General features: G+C 42.0%; 1 protein-coding gene across 9 annotated transcripts in view; it reads left to right on the top strand.

Moving 5' to 3' along the window:
* The window catches only part of LOC117213523 (histone-lysine N-methyltransferase 2D-like), a 66,130-nt gene that overhangs the window by 36,146 nt on the left and 4,082 nt on the right, over positions 1-25,902 (top strand). For 6 of the 9 annotated variants that reach the window (XM_033458938.1, XM_033458935.1, XM_033458934.1 and 3 more), the window contains 10 exons: positions 8,799-9,082; positions 15,867-16,004; positions 18,731-18,798; positions 18,879-19,171; positions 20,102-20,406; positions 22,764-24,018; positions 24,342-24,522; positions 25,035-25,168; positions 25,259-25,407; positions 25,546-25,725. In XM_033458938.1, the coding sequence (XP_033314829.1) occupies positions 8,799-9,082; positions 15,867-16,004; positions 18,731-18,798; positions 18,879-19,171; positions 20,102-20,406; positions 22,764-24,018; positions 24,342-24,522; positions 25,035-25,168; positions 25,259-25,407; positions 25,546-25,725 (2,987 nt within the window). Of the gene's footprint in view, positions 1-7,522; positions 7,871-8,798; positions 9,083-9,244; positions 9,940-15,866; positions 16,005-18,730; positions 18,799-18,878; positions 19,172-20,101; positions 20,407-22,763; positions 24,019-24,341; positions 24,523-25,034; positions 25,169-25,258; positions 25,408-25,545; positions 25,726-25,902 lie in introns of those variants that run through there. The other 3 variants (XM_033458937.1, XM_033458936.1, XM_033458942.1) reach the window with 3 other exon arrangements.

Below are 25,902 nucleotides of genomic sequence, written 5' to 3'. Positions count from 1 at the left end.
CCTACTATGCGAACAATTTACATCGCGTAATTGAATTTGTTTAATAATAGGTATTTTTTCAAATCGAGGTAAAAAGATGTTTATCGCGGGACGAAAATGTTCTACTCGTACGAACGTTGTACATTTATTACGATAAAGTGACGATGAGCGTAGTAAGTCTAACGTGGCTATGTTTTATTGGAAAATTTACAGCTTTCCCGGACAATAATTCCCCGTACGCGCGTCTCTTCGTAGATGTTGTAACGAATTGCGCGAAATTTACAAAACGTAGAAGGTAAAAATATGAAAGTGCGAAGTGAACGGGAATTTCATAGGTGGTTGCCGAAGCTCGTTTGGTAATGTATGTATACATGAACGTGGAAAGGCAATAATGCTTTACGTACTGATGTGCAAAGATACGTGCAACGTGTGTTTGCTAATGACACTAGAATTTCATGATACTTAACCACATTGTCGCTAATTTAACACTTACAGATTCCTCTAGGATTCGATTAGCACAGTTAGCATATGAAAAAATACTAGGAATATACAGAGAATATTTCGATGACAGAACGACTGAAATACTAAACTTCGTTACAACATCCTCCTTTTACATTATGCTAATTAAAAGTTACTAACTTTTATTCTATGATTATTAACCAAGTAGTTATTAACCGAGCAATCCTCTTACGTAAACCTCTAATTGACGCAGATACCGATTTTTGGAACATTAGTTAACAGGAAGGATCGAAATATTTGGCGATATACGTATTCTACGCAAGACGATAAAATTTCACCAAAAGAATTCTTACATTTCCACTTTACGTGTTTTTCTTGCTATTTCGAAGACGGGCATAAGATTCGCTTCGTTGCCAGTTGCAACTAACTTGCACGTAAAAGGTTTACCAATCGTTCTGTAGAAATATTAAGAATTCGTATTTAACGTCTTATTGTTAGGTAATTAACAACCTCGTGCAATATTACGTTCCGCCAGTTTTCTCGATAAATTCGATAAATTTCCGTCGACGAATATCTTCTTACGTCGGAAAGATTCGGCTGGACGTGCCTTCTCGCAGGTCACCGTCAGAAAACATCCCTTTTAACCTAACGTTATACGTTGTTGGTTCTGGAGGTCGTGTCCTTTTCTTCGTATACGTATATGCGAACACACGATATTAAAAATAGTTAGGATTGAATTAAAATCAAACGTACAACTTAGTGGTTGAAAGTCAATTGCGTTGTTTATATATTTTCATTTAATTATATACATACGTATGTATATTACTGATACAAATCGAACGTAATATACAATATTAAGAATATTTGATTTCTACGTGTTCATTGAAATCTGCAAAAGGTACACCAAATATGGAGTTTAGTAAAACGAATCGAAATATCAAAGTTCTGTAACGACGCATCGAACGAATTGAAATCGTGAATGTTGAATGTTTAAAAAGTCAGCGAATGGAAATGCAAGTTTTAAACGGTACATGGATCTATTGTTTACTCTTTCTGGTGTTGTCCGTCTCTTTTTTTTTTTTTATCCATTTTCTCGTTGTTGTACGCTCGAAGAAGATTCGTTTCGTGGTTACTTCGGCTCACCTGTAACGCTCGCGAGTACGGGGAAGCACGCATGGTTGAGCTCCTTAAGTGGTCTCCTCGTGCTCGGCTCTAGTCTTTGGTTGTTTTCGACCCACCTACCGTCTTCCTAGACTTCTCTTCCTCAACGTATTTTCTCACGGGCACCTCGCGTAGTACGTAAATGTATGTATGTACTACTTACGTACGTCATCCACTGTCAACGACACTCTCTTTTCTCGACCACTTAATTTTCTTCGACCTAACAGGAAGAACATACCGTCAAATTTGCTGGGCCTTCGAACCTTTTCATCTGGTTCTTTCGCGATATGCATCGCTGCTTGACACGTTCCGGTGGTTCGTTTTATTTACGGAGGCCGATTTAATATTGGCTGTATAACCAATATATTTTATATATATTATATAAACCAGTATATTTTGAAGATTCAGGCATTATTTATTGACAACGAATCGATATAGAATTCGGCATAGCCAAGAGTCTAAAAGACAGTAAATCGATATGGTTGTTCGATTATTTATAATTTAAAAAATGCCCGATTATATAGGAAACAAGTATCAGGTCTATTTTATAATATGTGAACAGTAGTTGCGCATTACCCACTTGTAATTACCCGCACTACCCATTACATATGTAGCTAAATATAAATGCAATAGAAGATATAAGTAAGGTGTAGAAAGATAGGCTCGCGACGAGTACGGTACATACGTACTTGCATTTCATTCGACCATACATAGCATTTGCATTTTATCGAACATAAACTATTTTTGCATCATACGCAAGTATTAAAGAAATAGCTGTAAAACTGTTCCATCGTTGCGTAACGGTTATCTTTATGTTTTTCACTCGATCGTAAGTCTGTTCCTACTGACATTCGAACAATGTACTTGAACCAGTTTTCTAAGTAAGTCGATCAAACAGTTACACGTATAAACGAGTATGTCGAACATTTTACGAATATCTAATGCGCGATATCACGTCGCTGGATTTTTCATGTTTAATCTTGTATTATGTGTGTACGAAATTTGAAGATTTCCCGGGAATGTAGTTTTCGAATAACGAGTATCTGTAATTATATAACGAATATATAAAGATATGATCTAATTACGATTTAACTGATTTAACTCGACGGAAATGAACTTTAAACGAAATAGCACAATCATCTATCTGTATCGGGTTGTGCGTATATATTTTTAAATAATCTTGAATCAAATAATCGTAAGTATACGAATGTATGCCATATGTGTATATGTAATATTATTCGAATATAACATGTATAATATATAACGTCGTTTGAGAGAAAGGCTATCGAATCGAATGTGTCTATCAAGAGTGAGTTAAAGAACGATTGTTTCTCGAGCACGCCTCATAGAAAGATTCTTCTTAGGCGGTGGACGTCGCAGACGCGGAGGAACGCGGCATTGGAAACCGATGAGGGTCTCGATAACGTCGCGTTACACTCAACGTTAGGGTGGATTCACACTACGCGCACCGTCATGAAAGGTCAAGCGTTTTCGAGAAATATATTTTTTACGTGACAATCGTCACGGCTAATCGACGATTCTCTTTGCGTTCATGTAGGTGCTTGCCACAGTGACAAAGACAACATGACAATGTAGCTACGTGTAATGTGAGGCGACCTTTATTCGCTCCTAGAGAAGCGTCAAATGGCATTTCGATGCGATGCGATGTGTTGATTCTTTCCCACGTGAAATGGATGTGTCGCGACTCTGTGTGAGAATAGGCAGACGCGATAATGGAAAAAATCAGGGATAAAAGGAATCGTCGAAATGAGACGAGATGTTTTTATTATAAAAATTGCATAGTTTGGCAGGATTTCGTTAGGATCGGATATGCTAACGTTCAAGATGAGAAGTCTCGAAGGCGTTCGATACGGCTTCGTGATGTTCCTGTAACGCAGACGAAATACGTAGATCAGGGCGTAAACTAAACGAAGTAATTAATGGAAACGTATATATGCGAATTAGCAGCGAAGTGGAAATAATTTCAAATTTGGAAAATGAAATCGATCGATAGGTGAATATGTTGGATAATACGTAAGAATACACGGTGGACGATACGAGCAACGGATACACGCGTTAATGCCATGCCGTATTCTATAGAGGTAGCGAGTAACGACACGTGTCGAGACCTTTCAAACTCTCGAGAACCATCAGGCTACCGATAGTCACGAGTTTAGATTTGGCGGCAAATTCGATATCTTCTTAAATCGACGACCGATGATACCGGCGTCTAGGTGGCGTGTAGGGTGATACGGACGTTTCAAAAGGAACGGGTCACAAAGTGGCGGAGCTGATGAACCTCCCGGCAAGAAGATCGACGATGAGTCGAACGACTCGGCATGTTTTAGAACATGGCTTAGAATCTCGAAAGAGCAATGTTATCCGGAGAAAGTTTGTAACATGTGTGTCTATGTGTATCATAATTTATCGTTATCGGTAGCAAAGCAGTTTATCGAATCTTTCGTCGTTCGATGACCAAAACAGGAAATATCGACACGAGTAATCGACGCAAGAGAGGTTTAGAAGAAAACTATTAGTTTTATGGTGCTCTTCTTAGTAATAGTAAATACTTGCAGATCCAGTTTCAACAGAGGTTGGATTACAAAAAGAAAGGAAAATGATACAACCAGTTTTAGTAGGCGATACCCACCTTGCTGAATAATCGATCTTTAACGAATAAGATGTATCTTGATAAGTATCGACATGAAAAATATGTTCTATATACGTGAATGTTCGATACACAGAAAATAGAAAGACTATGATATCGTTAAAATAATTTTAACTACGCATTTTAGCTACGTCTTATCGTTGGAGGACCGACTGTTGTGTTGTCGGCCGTTATAGGTGGATTTGGTGTAAAAGAAAAAACATTCGTACACCCTCGAAACAAAATAACGTTTTTACGAATTAGATCAAACTCGAGTTGTTTTTATAGCTCGGATAAAAAAGTAGTAAAGATCTTTAGCATTTGGTTTGCGATTCGGTCGTGTGAAATCTTGTCAAAGCCGTTTACGCGTCATCCGATAGACGGCAGATTAATTTTCCTAACTTGTCAAAAAGTCTCAAACAGTTTGATCCAATTTGAAAGAAGTTACTCCGTTTTAAATGGTGTACGAACACACTGACTATATGTATATTTGTTTATTTGGATGCGCGTACGAACGAATATCTTTAGAAGCACGTTGAAACGAGGCACGTTTATGGAACACTCGGATTTATGGAAGGGAGCCTTTCGCGCGCCTAAATCGCCGAAAAGAGGATCGAAAGTGGCTGGTCGCTGGTCGCTGGTCGCTGGCGGAAACTTGGGTCGAATGCCTACCTGTGGAAACCGTGGTTACACGGCGTGCGCGCAATTATATACGATTCCACATATTGCCGATGTTTCTCGCGAGGAGACCACACAGTCGGTTGGTACGCGCATCGCGGAGAACAAGTTTAAACCGAGTGGTGGAAAAAAGAAGGAAAAACGAAGACAAGAGAACAGGCTACTCCATATGTAACCATATGTAGATACATACTACTGTCCGTCGTGGCTAGCTCCACCAATTTCAATGGTTATTCAGTTTCGAAAGAAGCAATACGTAATTGAGACGATTTGAAACCAAGAGGCGCAAGTCTGCGATCAAACGGATTAATTCTTTATACCCTTAATCGTTGGCCCTTCCGTATATCTTGGAATTATTTCGAAAAATATTATGTCGCAGGTAACCTATACACTGTCGTTCTAAAAAGTAGAGAAATTTAATCTCTAACGACCTGATCTAAGGAATCGTTAGAAATACACGAGGTTGCTATTTGATCCAATTCATGGGTCGTTCAGCGCGTAGATAACATGGTAATAAGACATAAACTATGTTAATAGGAAGGCAGAATAGCTCAAAGAAACGTGAAAAACAAGCTAGTAGTCGGAACAGATACAGACTCGATCCGTGATATTGCGATCGTGTTCCTACGATAGATGTTCGTTTCTTGCCAGTTATTCGCATTGCCATTGACAAGTTAAATTATCTTTCGTTTATCACTTTCTTTCGCGACGTTCCCACTTTTTCTTCTTCGCTAGTTTTCGAGCACTTTCCACGGTGTTGGTATACGCAGCTGTGTCGATGAGTGAAACGTTTTGCAGCTTTTATATACCGGGTGTCAGACGTAATCCGCTCTTAATAAGTCGTATTTTATAAAATTATGAATATGGCGTCGTTTTACGGCGTACAAATAAATTTATCGATTGAAGTGTAGCTTTAGAAATTGCGTAAAAACGTGAAATGGAAAGAAGATAATTTATCGCAGGGCGCGGGAAATTGTAGGGTGGCACTTTTCGTACGTTAAGGTATCGAATGATCGCAGGGCGGAAGAACGAGAAAGAATGGGAAAGAATGAGAAAGAATGAGAAAGAATGAGAAAGAATGAGAAAGAATGAGAAAGAATGAGAAAGAATGAGTGACGGATACGAACTATACAAAGAGAGCGTCGTCAGCAATCCGATATGTAAAGCGAAGGAAAGTGTAGGAACGGAGGAGTGTCGCGACAATCGGCATCGACTATCGGAGATCGGAGAGATCGAGCAGCCAGTGGCAGTACCAACGAGCAGCTTGATATTCGTCGGACGCACGCCACGGAGTCCGTCTGCGTATGGACGCGGAATAAATTATCCGAACGTCTGTCCTTCTTCTCTCCTTTTCACCATCGTACCCTTCTCTCTTCATCCCTCTTTCTCTATCTTTCTCTATCTTTCTCCATCTTTCTCTATGATCGCTCGTACCTTTTCCTCTAACGACCGTCTCTTTCCCCTATAGATCGTTCTCCCACCGGTGTCTATAACGATTTCTCATTCGTAGTGGTGGGACGATACCGGAAGTGAAGTCAGAACGGCGGAACCAGACGTTCACTCAATGGAAAGTTTGAGTCGTTTCAGTGCGTCTAAGAAGGGCCGAGCGTAGATCGGAGTTCCGCTCGCGTGGAAAATCCGTTTCTTTCGCCGGGCACGCAGCATTCCCGCTCGCGACTCGCGCGTGCACGGAACAAACTCGAACTACCGTAGAAAATACGTTCGCTCGACGTACGATCGCATCCTTCCTCTCGTCGTGTATCGATCGACGAGCAAATCCCCTTTCGGCCACATCGGTGTCGGACGCGACGGTGATACCGGGCTGAAAGATGTGCCCTGGCGTTTCTTTCGATTTCGTAGAAACTCGCGACGAATCGGTCGGCATCGATGCGACTACTTCGAAGAAACGCGAAAGAGGAGAAGATCGAGTCGACGAATATCGGTGATGAACGTTCTTGGTATCCTCGCGAAGAACGAACGAGCGAAACGATGTTCGGCTTCGAAGATGATCCGAGTCGTAGCACGTTGAAAGATACGTTGGAGTTGGAAGATGGTGATTTTTTAAGAGAAAGCGGAAAAACGATGCGTACTGTGTAGACGTGTGTTTCGAAATGGAAGACTACGATAATTATAGTCGAACGAAGCACCGGGTGGCGTCGGTTGCCGGAATTTTAAACGAAACGCGTGATTTTAATAATTCGTCCGCCTGAACGGTACATAATTCAACGCGAACGTTTATTCGGGTGGTAAACGTTTTACGTGGAAAAGTGGCAAGTTTTCTTTCGAGAAAAGTGGAGATTCGAGCGAAATATCGTGAAATAAAACTATATGTACCGTTGTTACGAGACTCTGTCGAGCTACGGTGGAACATTTTCGACAGCGAAGGAAACGGACGCGATCACGACGTTGCTCGTGTGCGTTTTCTTCATCGTGGAACGTACGATTCGACGAGAGTGTAATTATGATGGAAACTTGGATGGCTTGCGACACGCGTCTTTTGCGAACACGAAACTCGTTGGTTTAGTTAATTCGAACGACGATAAAATCGGCCTTCTATTACGAGAACGAAGGAATTAACCGTTTAATCGTAATTACGGATAAAATCCCGTTTCGGAGGCCAGTTTCATGGTTGGCCGTTGATTTTCAGCATTTTCAGCGTTTCCAGCGAAACGAGATACAACGAGCACACTTTCACTCGCGTGTTACGCGTGTTTCTCGATTAAAACGCTACGAACGCATCGTTCGACTTGGAATTTGCCAGCTAGTGATGACAGGTTGTTCCTTCGGTGTAGAAGGTATTCGCGAGGTGTTCGTAAAAGGTGTAGGAGAGGCTCTTGGTGCATTCGCGACAGCATACCTCAGAAATGGTCAGCCAACACGCGATGGCCACTACGGTTCGCAGAGTTAAGCAGGAGAATCGTCTGAGGCGACAAAACCAAAATCAAGGTATAGAAACCACGGTCAAATCACGCGTGTCTAGCGTCCCTCGAATGGCAGTCGGAATTCTCGATCTGCGCGACGTGTGTGTAAACGCGCTACATAGAAGCTACCCGCAACGTTATACGTTACGAGATAATCGATGTTCGATTTTCTTACTGAATAATTTGTCAAATACCGTGAAAAGTATTATCGCGACGATTTACGCCCGTAACATTCCCTGGTAAAAGACGAAAAGATTTGCATATAGTGAAAAACAGTCTTTTTCAGTTCTTTCTATTTCTATCTTCTATAAGTCTTTTTTTTTTTGTATATTAAATATATTAAATTCTAATATATTAAACGCGTACAACGTTATACTCTGTGCGTAAGTCGTGCGTGTAATTTATACTGCGATTAATCAAGTGCGAAATGGTAAATAGAATATCGTTTCAAGTCGAAGAAATTGAAAAGAAAAGAAGAGGTAACGGTATGTTAAACGACAATTTGAAAATTAACGCGAACATTTCACGAAAATATATATAAAGGTAAACGTACCTACATGGTGATTTCCGATACAACGAAGCGCAGCACGGAAACACGATGAAGTTTAAATGAAGAAACATAGATTAACTCGGTTACGATAATGCCGATAAATTTGCTAGAAGAGAAGACGACACCCAACGCGAATTCATTTCTCTATGGTGTGGATACGTGGAACTTTGCTCCAACTAAATGGAACTTTACGCGCAGCTCAACATCCGTTTAATCGTAATTACTCTTTTATCAGGAATTAATGCTATTTAGAGGTTGAATGTTTCGGAGACTTTTTTTCAGACGCGTGACAATTTTGTCTAACTTTTACGTCCTTGCATTGACTTTACTTTCGGTAACCCTTGAATCCACGAGATTCGATTCGACTCAACCAAAACAAACGTATCGTGTTTACGTGTTTCAGATGAGGAGGGACTTTACAAGCCTGTACCACCACCGAAACCGGTGCCGAACAATCAAAAGAATCAGAATGGGCAGGAGAGCAGCAGAGTGCAGACGGTAGTGGAGCAATCGTCGCGGCCGATTTCCGCTATAGAAAGGAACGTCACGTTAGACGACAACCAGGTTCGAAGTTCCGGGCAGAATCCTGCACCCGAATACAGGATGCCACCGCTCTACGGGGAGGAACAGAGCTCGAATCAGACTCAACAGGCAGCTAACTTGCAGACTCACAGCAGCAAATTTCCAGTAAGTTTGTTTCAGGCTATTCGGATATGTACCTGTTCTATTATAGTTGTGATTAATTTGCGACAGCGTTTTGAACAACCAACGAAGAGGTTCGTTCGGCGAAGAGAACAAGACCAACAGCCATGTAAAAATAACACGAGCATAGGAAGAATAACGTAGAATACGGGTGGTTCCGTGCGATGCAACCACGTCACGGACAGTGGTCGCGCGTTAATTAACGATGCATATTAACGACGCGTGCATTAATTCCACGTGCGCGAAAAACCTACCTATGTTCACCGATTGTGCACTGGAACGTGGATGGTACATATGTATTATGTATATACGTATATACGTAGATAGTAGAGCACTGTTACGCTTCTATACACGCATGGCATATAGAAGTGGTCGCGGGCTGGAGACTTTTGTTATAGACACGCAGCGCATAGGCGTGCCGGTGAATTTTTACAAACACCGATAACGCGACGAGTTTCGAGGTGTAACAGACTGAATATGGCGATTCCAGTCGTGGACTTTGACTTGCAAGTCGATGAAAAAAGGAAACGCCACGGTTAGAAGTCAAGGCGTAGCGCTTTATTCGGTATGGTCTCCACCGTCGACTTTCTAGCCTTCTTCTTGTACCTCTTCTTCGGACGTTGCTGTGCTGCTGCTGCTGTTGCTGCTGCTGCTACTGCCAGCAACGAGTAAGCCAGCGTGCGAGTGTCCCTTTAATTGCGTTTTTCTCTTCCGACGGCATATCCAAGGCCGCATCTCGTTTAGAATCGTTTTTACGAATCCAAGTGGCAATCGTATTCACGCACGACGCTCAGTTTCGACACCTGTCACCTTTGGGTCGAACGTTTGTTGGGACGAAACGAGTAAGTACCTACTTTGCTTACACGCTGAATAGATGCTTGTCGATCCGACATGTCTACATATATGTATATAGCGCGCATACGTATACGACAAGTTTACCACTACAGGATAGGGTGGTAATCGTAGTAAAGTATGCTTTAACTTGCCCAAGTACCGACTATGCTACGAGTAAATAATCGACAGCGGCTTCTTATATATGTATGCGAAAATAAATGAAAAATGTATAAAGTTCTCGTTTTCAAGAGAACAAAGTTTAAACGTGTTCGATTAGGAAACACGTGGTCTGGTGCACGCGTACGATACATTTAGAAATTTATTTTTTTCGACAATGAACCATCTTTTTTTATTTATTCTTAAACGTGGTTTAAACCGTCGTCGACTATATTTACCCATATTCGGTATTCGGTATAAGGATAATATAATTGTATGAGTAACTCGGTCTCTTCTCGGCGTTATCGATAGACAAAGAACAACGCGATCTAAAGGGTAAAGAAAAGAATTGCTGAGAAATATCTAGCACTTGTAATCGACGCGATATATTCGAGTAATTCGAAGAAATGTTTACAGTTTGTTGGAAACGATACAATGCTGCACATTCGATTCGTATATTAAATTATCGTGCTTTGTTTGGTGATAATGATCTTCCCGTTCTGTTCTTGATTGTATGGTAATAAGTAATTAACCGTTATTAACTTTCTCTCGTAAAACGGAGATGGTTAATTTCGCATTTCGGTGGAACATTTGAATAACAGTAGGTACGAGTGAAACAAAAGACGTAATTTATATTACGTGTAGAACGTAATAGAAAGCTCGTAAAAGAACAACGATAGGAAAATTGTTGAAAGAATTAATTTCTTGTTAACAACTCTTTCGTTATTGTTTCGCGCAGAAATATATTACACGAAGATATCTCACGATTACTACATGATATTTCGATATTTCTATTGATACGACATCGATTCTCAAATAACAGTTTAATTCGTTCGTATTAATCGTTCTTCTTTTTTTCCAACAGAAATTTCGATAATTTGTTTAATTTGTCAAACATACGCGCATTCGGAAAAGATAAAGTAATGTTAATGGTAGGATAATAGTATCGATATAGAGCTAAGATTAAACTCGTTAAACTTGACTTTAATCTCATTGAGAAAGAACCGCTTGTGCTACATAACCAGGATACCATTCCGCAACGTTAAAACGTAGAATAAGTATCAAAATTAGGCCATTTTTATTCTCTCGTCTTTATTACAGTCGTTTATTACAGTCGTGAACTGTACGACGCTATATCGGAACTTGGAACTTAGCGATTGCCAGAAAAAGGGTAACAGCGGGCTTGTTAGGCAGAAATTTACATTATTCGATGACCAACGGATTCCATTTGTCAAAGTGATAAATCATCGACTAAAGAGATACGTTGTACGTTGGATGTTACAATTGCGTAGTCGAGATGTTGGATGCCAGTTCGTCAGATATAACGTAATCCATCCTATCCTTCGTTCTAGTTCTTAGAAAATAATTTTGATGGAAACGATCGATTATTTGAACTACGAGGAAAGCCGATTGTCGTGCTTTCGATTGGTTTTATCTGGAAGTTTTGTCGGAAATGCCGCGGAATCGCTTTCCTCTTAACTCGAGTTGCTATTCTTTTGGCAAGGAAAGCGCCATTGTTTGGATGGCCGGGCTTTATCGCGGCGCGCGATGCTTTGCAAATAAATTTTATCAAACGGACCGTAATAACAGGGCAGGTATTAAATTCCATAAGGGAGGAACACAAGCAAAACGTGTGAATTTAATATCCTCCTTGATGTTCCGCGGTGATTGTGTAGAAGTATATCAAAGAGACGCTCTTAAGAGCGCTTTGACATTCTCCTTTCAGCAGGAATGAAAGCATTTTATTCTGCCCGCTGCCTTCCTTCCCCTTCTACCTTGTTCAATGCTCCATTTCTCCTCTGATATCAACTTCAATCTCGGTTCTTTTTTTCCTCTGAGGATAAGCAACGGCTTTGCCTGCTGCTGGATCCTTACGGGATCGTGCGTGTGAGAAAATGGACGAGTTTTCTTTGCAAATTGAACGAACATGGGAACATGCGCGATGACTCGTTCGGAACCGAATGCTTGTCCACGATGTCTGCTGGCTGCTGGCATCAAGGGTAATGAAAATCAGATCGTACGTTCGTTAATTCGACGATTCCGTTAGCAGTTCCATACTAGAACAGCCAGTCGAACAGTAACGCGGCTTCATCCGTTTCGATGAATTTGCACTTTGAGTAATTACGAGATTATCCTTTTAAATTTTCTTATCCACACTTTTTATTTCGTATTTTTTATTTTCAAGAAATGTACAAGTCGCTAAGGGCACGGTAAACAATTAACTTTAAAAAATGCAAAAAATTATCATGGTAATTATCATGGTAAAAAATTATCAAGCATTGTTTTTGTTTGCTGGATTCAATGTTATACTAAAATTGTTATTAAAAAGAAAGATATAATACAATCTTACGTATTTGTAATCCTAAGAGACAAGAAGATAAATAAATAAGATAGAGAAAGGGACAAATAAGATACGTAAATAAAACTTGAGAAAAACTTGACAAGTGCCTTAGAAATTTCTGTGTTCGCTTAGACGTATAAAATGATTTTGCTACAAGACGAATTCTACTATCGTGTTTGAAATTTGTCTTACGATATAATATACTCGTTTGTTTCGCATAAATGTAATGTTGTCGCGACGATTTATTTGCCTCGTTAACTTATCGGCTGAAACAAATTGCGGATAACGCTTTTTATATAAGATTATTCGTTATAAACTTGCTTGCAACTTACTAGTGCTCGGACACGCAAGTTTGTACATTTGTTTCGATAATAGAGTTTTCTAACGTAAAATGTGAAATATCGTTGAAAGACGAAATGTTTTTGTTGTATCTCTCGTGATACGTAGTATTCGTTAATAAATTACATTAATTACATTCGTTAATTACTTGATCAATTAAAGACAATCATCAAAGACAATCTCGTAAAAACGAACGCGTTTATCTCACGATAGAAATATGCGTAGAGATATTTTGAGCTCCCTTTTTTATACCAATTTCGCTTAATTTCATGACACAGCGTTCTACGTTACGATACACTTTCTAAAATTTCTTTACAACTTTAGCGGTCGTTAATAAATATCGTTGTCACGCTTGTCATCCGTGTCAAGTCGGCGTGTAACGATATCGAAATAATATTTCGGACGAAATAAATCGAAAGGAGTCTAAATTGGACGTTAAAATGTATTACGATGTCAAAATGTCAACGTCAACAACCTAAATCTTACTAGCTTGATATCTTATTTTCTTACCCACATATATTCCATCGTCGTTTCTTTATCCCATCCCCTCTTTCCTTCCTTTCACTTTCGTTGGTCAACTCACGAGAAACCATATATATGTTTCTTCACTTTGTTTTCTATCGTTCTTCTTTTCGATCCTCGTTAATCCCATGCTACAAACGAGTTAAATATTTTTCTTCCGAGCAGTCTTTACAGGGTCGCGCGTTTTACTCGTTGTTTGTTAGAAAATCAAGATTACCATTGAAACGTAGCGTAGCTACGATTTTGAATCAATTTTCCTTCGATTAGATATCTATTTTCCAACTATTCTGGTGTTTCGAGGAAAGTGAAAATCACTGTAGCGTAATTTATTGCCTGCTTGTATGTTTCCTGTACTATCGTATTTTCGGTATACGTTTAATATAACACGTTATACCGTATCTTGGATAACATCTCAGGTGATCCGTCATAGTGCGTCCACTCAAGTACAACTTATTCGTCTTGTTAATTGGAAACAGAGGAAGGAGAGTGGTAAATGATAATCGTAAGAAAGAGAAAGAGAAAGAGAAAGAAAGAGAATCGATAACGATTTAAAATTAATATCGCGAAACGATACTAGTTAACAACGATCTAGTTATTGCGGCGAAAGGCAAAGCTACTACGAAGCTACTAAAAGCTTGCGAAAACCAGCCTATTTGAAGAAATACCATACAGATGGTCGTGAGACGAAGGTGATTAAAAAGGAACCAAATGGCTAATCTTTAACGCCATAGCGCATCGTTTCGTCCCAGAAATTCGTCTCTACCTTTCCGGTAGAAAGCAAAATAGCATCGGATTAATTGCCGTCGTCTCGGACTTGACAAGATACCGTCGCTAACACGTATGTTCCACATTCTACTTACGCATTGCGCAGAAGATGTTGGGTGAAATCTTCGGTAACAGTTCGTTGTAAGTACGTTCGTTACGTTCTTGGGAAAATTCTCAGAGATTCTCCAGCCAGACAAAGCGAGCATCATACTTGCGTACCGTTTACCGGAAGTTGGGAAGGGGGTTGCGATAGCCGTTTAGATACATCACTTTTCCCCGTGGATCGGCCTCGCGAAGCGAGAACAAATCGGAACAATTGTCGGTGACGACATCCTACTTCTACGCAAATTCGCTATTTTCGTCACTTGGCGAACTTGTCTTTGGCACCTTTGTCGTACCCGCCGACAATCGTGTTATGTATTCCGCGCATTTAACTGTTTGCGAATTATTCAGCCGATCTTTCGTGACTTGGAAATTCTCGTCTCGTCTCGTCTCGTCGCGTTTCGTCGCGTCTCGTCTCGTCTCGTCTCGTCTCGTCTCGTCTCGTCTCGTCCCGTCCCGTCGAGTTTCTCTCGGTAGCTGCTCTCCGTGAAACCGCCATGCTGCAGCTAATTAAACGCAGTGATCGTGTTGTACAGTAATATTTTGATTACTCGTGTAACTGTAACTTAACGAACTGGTAAATATCAAATATTTATTTTATTCCAAAATCTTAAATATTAATTTTATTCCAATAAATTTCCAGAGTATCGTACATACTTTACTACGACACATATTTTAGAGAGATGAGAGGCGAGAAATTTCAGAAAATACTTGTCTAACAAGAATGTAAGACGATGCAAGAGGAACAGTTTCACATACATACGTAACGGTGAACTCGTTTCACGGGCAACGAACTTACCGAGAATTTTCCTGTTCTCTTTATTTCTCCTTTCTTTTCTTTGTTCGTTTCGTAGCAAATTATACTACAGAAAATCATGCGGAAGCATGCACAGAAAATTGTTCGTAAACAGCGCACGCTATCGAACGGTGTTGATTAGGCGTGTTCATTGTCTGTTGCAATAGCTCTCTCGTTTTTATCACGCTTGCTTTCTTCTGACCGATGCGCTGCGCTGCGATGCGCTGCGATACGCTGCGATGTGATGCGATGCGATGCGATGCGATGCGATGCGATGCGATGCGATTTCAAGGCGAGTTTAGTTCAGTGACACCCCTTTTTAGACGCATTATATGCACGCAAAGAGCGGCTGATTGGCGAGCGGTGCTCCTGTTCTCGATGTTGTTTGGAAAAATCGAGTAGGTAGCGTGAAATCGAGACCGAAGAAGCGACGCGACCTTTACGATGAGAAATCCTCGTTGAAAACATTGCGTCGTCTTAACGCGCATCGGTCGATCTTGCTTCCGTTCCGACTTTTTATCATCGAATCTACCTACGTTTTTATGGTAATGTGTAATCGAACTGCAATTCGTTCGCTCGTCAAACGTACACCGCGTCTATACAGACTGGACAGGGTGGTGAGAAAATTATATAAACGAACAAATTTCTCGGACGATCGATGGTGAAATTGTACGCGATTTACCAACGCTATCGGATCCTTTGGATATTGCAGATAGGCAATTATCAGTATTACGGTATTAGAAAATTTCCTTTAATCGTATCGTTGTATCTTAAATTCACGGTGGATTATTAATAGCGAAGTTAAGATTATATTTACTAATAAATTGGCAAAATAGACAAAGCGAATGATTAACACGGAACACAGAGAAATAAAATTGAGAGTTAACGATGAGAATTACATATTTCGTTTATAGATCGAACGCGAGGTTGTTCTGTCGTCGGGAGACAAAAATTCCAAGATTCCCATTCTACACGAGTACAAACAAAGAACTGCCGGTAGAGTGGCGATTGCACCGGATGCTCCGATCAAACAACAGGCTTGGGTTCAAGAGGTAAGCTAATTCTCTTGTTAACGTTCGTAACGTGCTGGTAGGACTGGCTGGAAACAGTCAAATTTCTTACGTAACGTGGTCGACTGTTGGCACTAGATGCGATAACGTTACTCCGATATAGCTTATTAATATGTAAGAGCATACACCGTGAAACAATGTGATTTAAGACGAGCAGAGTTTAAAACGCGGGATATGTTTTATGCTCGTTGGTCGCTTAATTACAATTTATAATTGCCAGAAAATGTAACTATGACTAGCGCCACAGTGTCTCTTATAAGATAGAGAGAAAAGATTCGTGTTTCATTTTCACGGAATATCTTTTAAAAGCTTCCATTACCTCTTGAGTTTTGAATCTTTGGCATACGAGTCGAACCCTCTGCTTTTCTAATTCGAAAAGCATCGGTTAATCGTACGAAGGCACAGGTATGGAGCAAATGGACGCCAATTCGCAGAGATGGTCGAATCGCGATCATTACGAAATCTTTTCATTGACCGGCGATTGGCTCGCGCGTGTGCAACTCGTACAGCGATCGGGCACCTACGTGAATCGCTGGAAATGCGAGTAGGTGTCGTTAATGCACGTGCTACGAGGTACTATTCCACGATCGTAGGTTACAAACGGATGTGAGTTCTTTCTTTGTCGTTCTGGCACAGAGACGGCGTGTTTAATTTATTTTAGATTCGTCGATGAAACGCTGACACGGTTCGAACCGAACGATCCCACCGATCTTGTTCTTTCATTTGTTTCTAACGTGCCGGATAATCGCGTCATACGACGATCTTCGCGCGATTCAACGTTTCCTTGTTACGGCATTTGTCCTATAATCAGCATGGTAAATAGCGATATGTGCGCGTGCTTTTCACCGTAAAACCGAGCTATTGTTTTTACGATGTAGGCGTCTTGCGAATCTATTACCTGCTTCCCTTGCTTCGTTCCATGACGTACGTATGCGCGTACATAAACGTTCGCTAGGAAACGATTAGTAAGAACTAGCTAGCTGTCCTAGTTAAGAGGAAATTCGTATCGTAGGCGATTATAGGCATGTCTTGTTGCAGCTGCGATCGTCGCGGCCAGTACGATAAGAAAGCGCGCTTACGATCTTTGCCGAAAAGACGAAGCGCGTGTTAGTTAGCATCCGAAATACGTAAGCAGATGTTTTTGTCCTACTCGAAGCCTGATTGTTGTCTGCGTCCTCAAGTGCGTAAACCAGGTCCGGCTTACGACGAACGGAAAATATACCCGATCCAACGTATTATTGGGAACCACTCGTAACATTTTATATTCGTACGTTAGATTTGGCGTAGCGTAATCCTCGACACGGCAGCTGTGCAGGGACCATAAGTCAGAAAATCTTTTTTCGTATGCACGAAGCGTGCGATGGAGCCCTACGGGCGAAACTTGGCTCTGTTCTCTCTTCCCTGCCCCTCTCTTCCTCTATCCTTCTGATTGACAGTGTCAGTTGTTATTCCAACCACATCCCTTCCTAAGAACCAAAGGATTCAGTCCGACAACTTTGAAATTCCCTCTGCGGTTTAAACGGACACGCTGCCATTAGCTGCCCGCTGTTCTCTTCGACGGAGAATTGTTTTCGGTGGATTCCGGCAGATTGCGTCGAGGGTTTCCCTAACCAACGCGACGCCTTTCCTCCGGTGAGAAGTGTGCTTCGCCTCGCCGGTTTCGAAATACTCGATAAGGCGAACAGTTCGGATATCTTTCGATTATCGGTGTCGGTAATCGATAATTTCTTATTTTCATTTGAAAAATAACTTAATTTCACGTCGAGACCAAGCGTATAACACATGTTCAAAAGCGAACGTACAATATATATTTAATCCGTATATTGTAGGAAATTTCGCGAGTAACCGATAATCTGCTCTTATCAACTCTTATCAAGCTTACGTTAATTATTACTTGTAGCAATCGAACGAAGAATTAGATTAAGAACGGAAGGGACGGGCGACAGAGGACAAAAATTTCAATGGAAAAGCTTTTTAATACGGAGAAACTTATTCGAGCGTCGGGATAACCTTGTTAAAAGGAGTAATTGCACGGGTTGTCGCCGAGTTAAAAAGTCCAAAGTTGTAGCGACTGAGCCGAGCGATTTAATAACGTATCGCACACTTTCCCTTATAGCGTGTTACGTAAAATGTCTCCACGCTGGTTAATCGCTCGTCCGTGTCCCGTAGCAAAAGTTTCAGGTGCTTCTCAATCGCTTTATCCGCCGACGCTCTCGAGCCTTGGCTGCCAATGACTTTTCTCTGATGCTAATTGCACGAAGCTCGAGGCTCGACAACCGTACATGGCTACCGATAAATTGATACTGCCTGGTGCCGAATAATTGAATTTGTTAGGTTGCTAGCGTCCGGTGTTTGTCATCGTTGCAGTATGTACGGCGAGTATCGCGTAATTGGATCAGACTTGTTTGTTCGAGCATATGCCAATGGTAAGGGATATCTAATTTGTTTACCACAGGCATGATAATTCAGCCTGAACTTGTAACAAAAGGAAGAAACGACATAGAGTATGGAATGGTTAATAAGTTGAAGCGACTAGGCAGCTGTTTTGTAAAGTAATACTTTAAAATACTAGATTAACTTTTGTTTTTCATTTCATTTCATACCACGTGTAACGAGTATTTCCACGAGTGTGAAATATTAGTCGACTAGGTGGATAACACGGAGAGATAAGAGCTTGAGAGGTAACTACGATGTAAACGATTTTTCAGGGCACTCAGATGCAAGAAGTGAGACAGGAGGGTCAAGCCAGGAGTTATCAGCCAGCGGAATCTTACGCGTAAATATCTACCTGTATCGCGCCGCACTCGGTGAATCCGAGAATTGATTTTCCCCGATAAAATCGCAATTTCTCCGAAGGTCGACGTCGGCTGCATCGGCGCCAAGGGCCACCAAAATCGACGAAGACAAGAGCAAGTCCATTTCGAGAACTTATCACACGATCAAGGACATGATATCGAGCCGTTTCGGGCAGAGTCGCAAGGATGCCGAGCCGGAACCGGAAGCGAGTTTGAACAATGTCACGGAAGAACTGAGAAAGTCCAGCAGAAGCATCGATGAGGAGGAGGCGAAGAAGAAGGAAGGGATTTATGGGAAGCCACGGGCACAGGAACCTCCTGTTAATATGCAGCAATATCCAAAGAACGCATGCGGTGAGTATTTTATATCCGGGAAATATTTCATGTAGCAACATCGTGCCGATTCTCTCTGAATTTCCACTAAAAACACTGTCTTTCCGAAACGTATCGTACTACGATATTGCGAGATTCTCACGGTGGTAATTTGTAATTTCGTAGTCTGCGATTAAAGTCGGAGGTAAGATGGAGCTTCGATGCTAAACAGCGTATCTTTGGTATTTTGCCTCTTGAGCCACGCCACCGGTGTAATTCTATATTATAGTAACAGGACGATCCTCTCGCTGTTAATTAACTAGAAGCCATAGCGTTACAATGTTGCCGCAGCGATGATTAACGCTTTGCCTTTATACAAGATGATCCGTCATCGAAAGTCAATTTCGGTGTGCTGCGTTACGGCATGTGCGTGCATGTAAAATGTAAAATGGAAATAAGAGAGCGTAGTCGGCGGTATGATTGTCGGCACCGCCTTCCAGCCTGCTAGTTAACTAGCAAGAGGATCACCGGTTGTAAGGCAATGGGTTAATCTTGAGAACACGCTATCGATCTTCGATGGCATCCCACGCGATACAGCTAAATGATTTTTACGTACGATTAGATATAATTAGGTTTGTCATGTAGAGATCGGTGGCTATAAATTATAAACAGGCAAGACAAGTTGAAAATCGGAAAGTAGAAAATCGATCGATTGGATGTTCTTCGTATCCTCGGTATCCTTTTGAATTCCACGCGATAGACGATAGTTGTGGCGATATCCTATTTTCCATCGATATTTCAACGACAGGTTTGAAATAAAATTGCATTTTCGCACTACTCGGCTACTTCGCGTATACACGTAAAATGTAACGGGGGGGGGGGGGAAGGTATCGAAACTGCGTAAAAATTGAAATTAACCCGCTCGCAACGTAACGGACAGTGACATTTATTTAACGCTTGAATCTGATTTAGGTCAGTACGGGCACTCGTATAGTTACCTGAGCAATCAACAGAACGTACCGCTTCCTGGACAACTTCAGCCTACGTCACAGATTCAACCCAATTTACCAGGCCAAAGTGCTCAGCTTCACGTGACGCATCACGCTCCACCTGGAGGAGTTCAAACGGTCCATCAAACTCAAGTTCCTGGTTTTGGCCAATCAGCGCCAGGTGGCCAGCAGGTGCAAAATGTTGCGAGGGAATACGTTGTTCAGGGACCATCTGGATTGCCGAGTCAGCAATTGCATCAAGGACTTCATCAGAGCCCTCAGAACCAGGTAATCTTTGATTTACTTCCGCGCTCTGTGAATCGCTTCTCAATGCCGGTAGACAGCATTGGTTTCGTTTCAAACGGCTTTAAATTGCTCGCTCGAGTCGAAAGTTCCATCGACGAATGTACACATAGGAAGTACCTAAACGTGAAAGTTATTACGCGGAAAATTACTCGTATAGTCAGCGATTTCCATGTAATATGGAATTTAGTTTTGCAATTTAATTCTATCGAATTCTTAGATTAGATTTAATTCCGTTGGACTTGTGTTACACCGATGCAAATATCTCCACGCTTCGCTCTACTATCGACGATTATCCGCGATACTAAGTAGCGACTGGCTACGATAATTATCGTAAACCATCGTTTTACAGATTCATCGGAATTACAAAAATTGCATATTTAAAGCAAACGAGTATTCAGTCGCATGTATCTTACGTGTTGAGATTCAAACGTGTCCTGTCAATGAAATAACCGGTTTCCTATAAAATACGACTAGTACCGACTTTGAATAAAGCGAAAGACGTCGTTCCGTCGTCTGACAGCTTTTAATTTCGTTTCATCGAACGTATGAAAAAGTCGTTACGTTTTCGAGTGAACTATTTTCAATCGCTCGCATATTTTCATTTATTTTCACGTTTCTATGTTTTATCTCGCTTCCTGAATTGCGTACGTACGATGTATATGTTTTTTTTTTTTTTTTTTTTTTTTAATATGAAAGCACACCTGTTATATCGAAATGGCGAACGGGAGTTTATTGCACGTCGAAATAACGACTCTATGAAAAAAGGAAAAAGGAAGAAAATACGAGAAAATTTCGTTGGGTTCCGTTCTTAATTAAAAAGCTGGAATACGGGGAGGATATGTTGGAAAAATTGTTTCGAATCTTTGACATTGCGACAAAAATCGCAGTTTGTAACTGACACGTTTGTAGCGCGTGATTCGCGACGTTATTCAAGGACTTGTATTTGTATCATAGCGCATAATCGTTCATTTATTTGTACAACGTATAACAATTATATAGGTTGTCATTTAAAATATACCAAAGGCCAAGTTCGTACATTCTTCGTGATAAAAACATGCGAACGATGAGAAATGACGAATTGGAATGGTAGTTTGGTAGTTGTATTTTGGATCCGCGACCATTGCCAGCCAAAGCAATCAACTTGTTTCCCAGCAGTTATCGATCGTACGTTTCAAATATTCAACGAACATATTTCCCCGTAATACGCCTTTATTCGCATCGATTTGTTCGCAAATGAAATTTTCAGACGTTTCTCCGCTTTCCCGCCTCTCCGCTTCTCTTTCCAAGGTCTTATCCGTGCAAAAATTGTGTTTCGAGGAAGGAACGATCGAAACGTTTCGGATACGCGCCAGGCGTCAGGTAAAATCGCCGATGGTTATTTCCGGTGTAACCAGCGGAAAGGTTATTTTTACGTAAGTAAGGGTAACCTTCTCCTCATATAAATTCAGAAAGGGCAATAACGCGACACATACGTGCTATTCAAATAGCCGGTGCACGTGATACGTGTTCCATATTTATGCCATCTAAAACCGACCACACACAGCACGATGCACTGTGCGTATAACTCTCCAAATTTATCGATATCCCGATGTAAGAGGTCGCGTCGGTTGGTTCATTCATAAGTTCCTTTTATAAGGAGCGGCGAGAATCTTTCCCGTTGTCCTTTAGTCCGTCGTTTTCCCGACCAACTCGCAGACAGGCATCTCCGATAGATCGTTATTTTTCTCGAAACGCGCTCACGCGACTCATCCGCGTGAAACATCTGAGATAATATACGCGTCGTAATAATATGCGTTATCGAAGACGATCAATTAGAGTAATTGGAGAAAAACGAGCAGGACGCTGCGAGTGGCGTTCGTAATTAATACGTAAAATAATTAATGGGAATGCAAATTGCTGTTAGAGGGAGGAGGTAGTGAAAGAAGCGTGGACGCGTTCGCGTCCTGTTGCTTTCGTGCTCGAGAACGGAGTAAACTGACGAATCTCCTCCGACATATAGGTATAGGCAAATAAGTAGTTATCTATGCCGAGGGCGTAAACGGATACGAAAATTTCAATGGCAAGAAATTTCTGTGACATGGCTATCGATTATGGTCGCCTGCCGTGACCCTTGATATTGTTCGATATCGTGATTTTCCGTTATAATCTTTCTTATTGCTTTTCTCACTTTGACGTAGCTTTCGTGGTACTTGGACGATGACGTATATCGTTATTTACGTATTACGATAACATCGTATATCGATTTAGTCGTTTAATTTAGTCGGTTAATTTAGTCATTTGCTCGAGGTTGACAGCTGGATGAATTTATCGGGATTAACGGGAGCGATTTTGGAAAACAGGGCCAGAGCACGCAGATGCAGAAACCTCATGGTCTAGGCGTGCAACCGCACCAGGTGGGGAACGCGGCGATGCAACCGTCGAATCAAAACTTCCAGAGTGCGCAACAATTGTTGCATCAGAATCAGAGCCATCATCAGAGTCCGAGATTCGCGCAGCAGCACGCACAGAACATGCATCAACGACAACTGATCCAGCAGATGCATCAGCAGCAGCAGCAGCAGCAGCAGCAGCAGCAACTGGTCGGACAGCAAAATAGCCAAACCAGCGGCGGTGGCGGCGGCGGCAGCGGCGGCGGAGGCGGAGGCGGAGGCGGCGGCGCCGGCGTCAGGAACGTGCAGCAAAGCTATTTCTCGAACAACGTGTCTTATCAGCAATACCAACAAGCTCGACAAACCATGTCAAGATCTCAGATCGATCTACCGAGCACTTCCAGACAAGCTCAAGAGCTGAGGCTGCCCGGACAGGAAGTGTATTACCATTATGCTCAAGGTCGACCGAGGTACGGTGTACCGCAAGTCTATATGAAAGCCGAAAGTAACCAGGAAGCAGAGTTTCAGCGACGAAACTCGACGAAAGGTATCGAGAAGGCGGCGTCCCAGCCGCAGCTTTCGTACGAGGACGAAAGGTCTGGCTGCGTTAACGAACAATCGAGAAATCCGGTTGACGGGTTAAAAACTCTTACGGTGGATCCGTTGGACAAAGAAAGATACGAGATTACGGTGGAAGATCGTGGACAAGGGGAATTCAGGAGAAGCGATTCTCAAAGGAAAGACGAGTATCGGCCGGAAACCAGCTTCGCTATTCGCAGAGACGATGCCGTTAGGTGTTCGAAGAGGGAACAGGAACAGCTAGGAGTGGCCGCCGGTCAGGAAAGTCAGGAGTCGGAAGGAACTTGCGTGCAAAAGAGAATCGAAGAGTTGCAGAAACGAGCCGAGGAGAATCATTACAACGGAAAAATGTCGAAGGATAGTATCGAAACGGACGTGGGTAGGAGTTCGTGCGGGTCGAGAATTGGAAACGGCGAGCCTCTGAAGAGGATGGAGAATCAATACGCAAAGGATTGCATAGCGAAATCGGAGGCAAGGAAAGACGAGCTGGAACACGGTATCAGTCGATTGAAAATCCAGAATCAGGGATCTGGATCGGATTACGATAAAGCTGGACAGAGTTCCTCCAATGTTGATTCGGGAAGAGGATCTGCTGTTTATTCGAGCGGAAGACGGCCACCACCCGAAGACCAAACTCACCCCCCAGGTTTGTTACTCGCCAACCTTGCTAGAGTCTCGTTAAGTCGCCACGATAAATATTTCACCGTATCTCAAAGTATATATATATATATATACACGTAAACGGTAGAAGGTAGGTAATCCTAGCTTCCTCTAGTTTTAGTCAGACTTGTAGAATACGTATACGTCCGCATCTGTGTCGTGCAAATGTTTCCTCGATGATTACGAATATGACTGACGATCGAATAATCGGTAATCGATCGCGTAGTTGCGCGTAATCTGCGCGTGTAAACGTTTTGTCGCGATTGTAAAATTGTACTTATAATTACGTAGATTTACTCGAACTTACAGTACAGGATTCCGAATGGGTGGACATAGTGGAGTCGGAACTGAGAAGCATCTTAGAACCAAGAGACGTCCCCGCGATGGCGCATTCCACCCTGTCCGAAAGTGTATCATCGGTAACGCCACCTCTACCGCCGCTTTCACCCCATGAAAGTCCCAGAACATCGAGAAATCGATACTCGGCGAGGTAACGCTACTTCAAACAGATCCTCTTCGTCCCGTAACCGATGTCGCTTCCGGTCACTGGTCCAGGGTTGCTTCCGATTATTTCTGGCCTTCGCGTACATCGGGGCACCGATACGGGTCTGCTAAAATGGATCCGCAACCAACCGATCGCAAACTGTCGACAAACGTAGGCAGACGGGTGTGCTCGTTTTAGGAACAACCAACCTATCGGGAAACCAGAATTTTTGTTTCTCTTGCTATTTCGACGCGTAAAATATCCTTCGGGATGCCGCCAACCGTAGTTGCGATAAAGAATATTCCAAGAAACGGAAAGGTTACCGTTCCAAACGATTATTCGATCTAGGAGATACGCTTTTGTACGTAAAGGTCGGTTGGTTTCGCTGGTCGATTACGGCAGTCGCGTTAACGATGACAGAGTATCCGATCGAAATAACTAATCTTTGCCAGTTTAACCGTCCTCTTAGCATGCGATTCTTGGCAATGTTAACGGTCGCGTATTTGTGGGCCTTGTAGCTTACCATACGGATCGAAACCCAATTACAACGATTACAGCAAGGCTATAGAGAAAAGAAGCGGGTTCCCGGGTAGTTCGAAGCATCGTGGTGCGTCTACTTCCAAAAAAGATGCTGCGAAGAAATTCTCTCATCGTAAGTAATGTTCGATTTTCTTCTTTGCGCGTATTTTTCACCATCGTTACTTTCCTCCTTAACGACTCTATACGACTATCGTTTATTTAGTTTTCGGTGTAGAAGCAGCTGACTTGACTTCGACCACCACTGGACTCGATTTAGACTCGATGCTGGATAGAAGCGATTCCGATTTAAGTACAAACGACGCAAGAACGATTAGGAAGCAGTTGGAAGGTCTGGAAAATATGTACAGCGAGGTGAGACAAGTAGCAACTTACGTTGGTGTAGTTGCCACAAATTAACCGATGTACAAACGTTAAATCGTACTTGTAACTTGCACCTGTAACATGGTGATACGAACAGCTGTAGTAAAATAGGATTGCTAACGATCGCAGGTACTGAAATTGCTCGGCGGAAGTGTGAAAAAAAGACGAAAGGCCAGAGGTCTGGCCAGTTACGGTTCCGTCTCATCGTTGCCGACGTCGTCCGTTTCATCGAGACCTGTTACAAGGCACCATGATAAACGTAGATCCCACGCGATCGACGACAGAATGAAGAAAGCCAAAGACATAAAGGTCGGTTCGATTAAAGACGCGTCGCGTCCGTTTCACCATCTTAGTATCATTTCCATCCATCTTTCGCGAATCTTCATCGGCCGTTCATTACCGTTTACCATAGATTCCGTTAGCTAATTTTACTTTCTAAAACGGCATTTTGCTTTTCGCGCGAACCCTCTTTATAGTGGTCTTTAC

The sequence above is a fragment of the Bombus bifarius genome, unplaced genomic scaffold (assembly GCF_011952205.1).
Source record: "Bombus bifarius isolate JDL3187 unplaced genomic scaffold, Bbif_JDL3187 scf7180000009111, whole genome shotgun sequence".
NCBI lineage: Eukaryota > Metazoa > Arthropoda > Insecta > Hymenoptera > Apidae > Bombus > Bombus bifarius.
The sequence above is the reverse complement of the archived record's forward strand: the minus strand, read 5'-3'. Positions and strand labels throughout refer to the sequence as shown.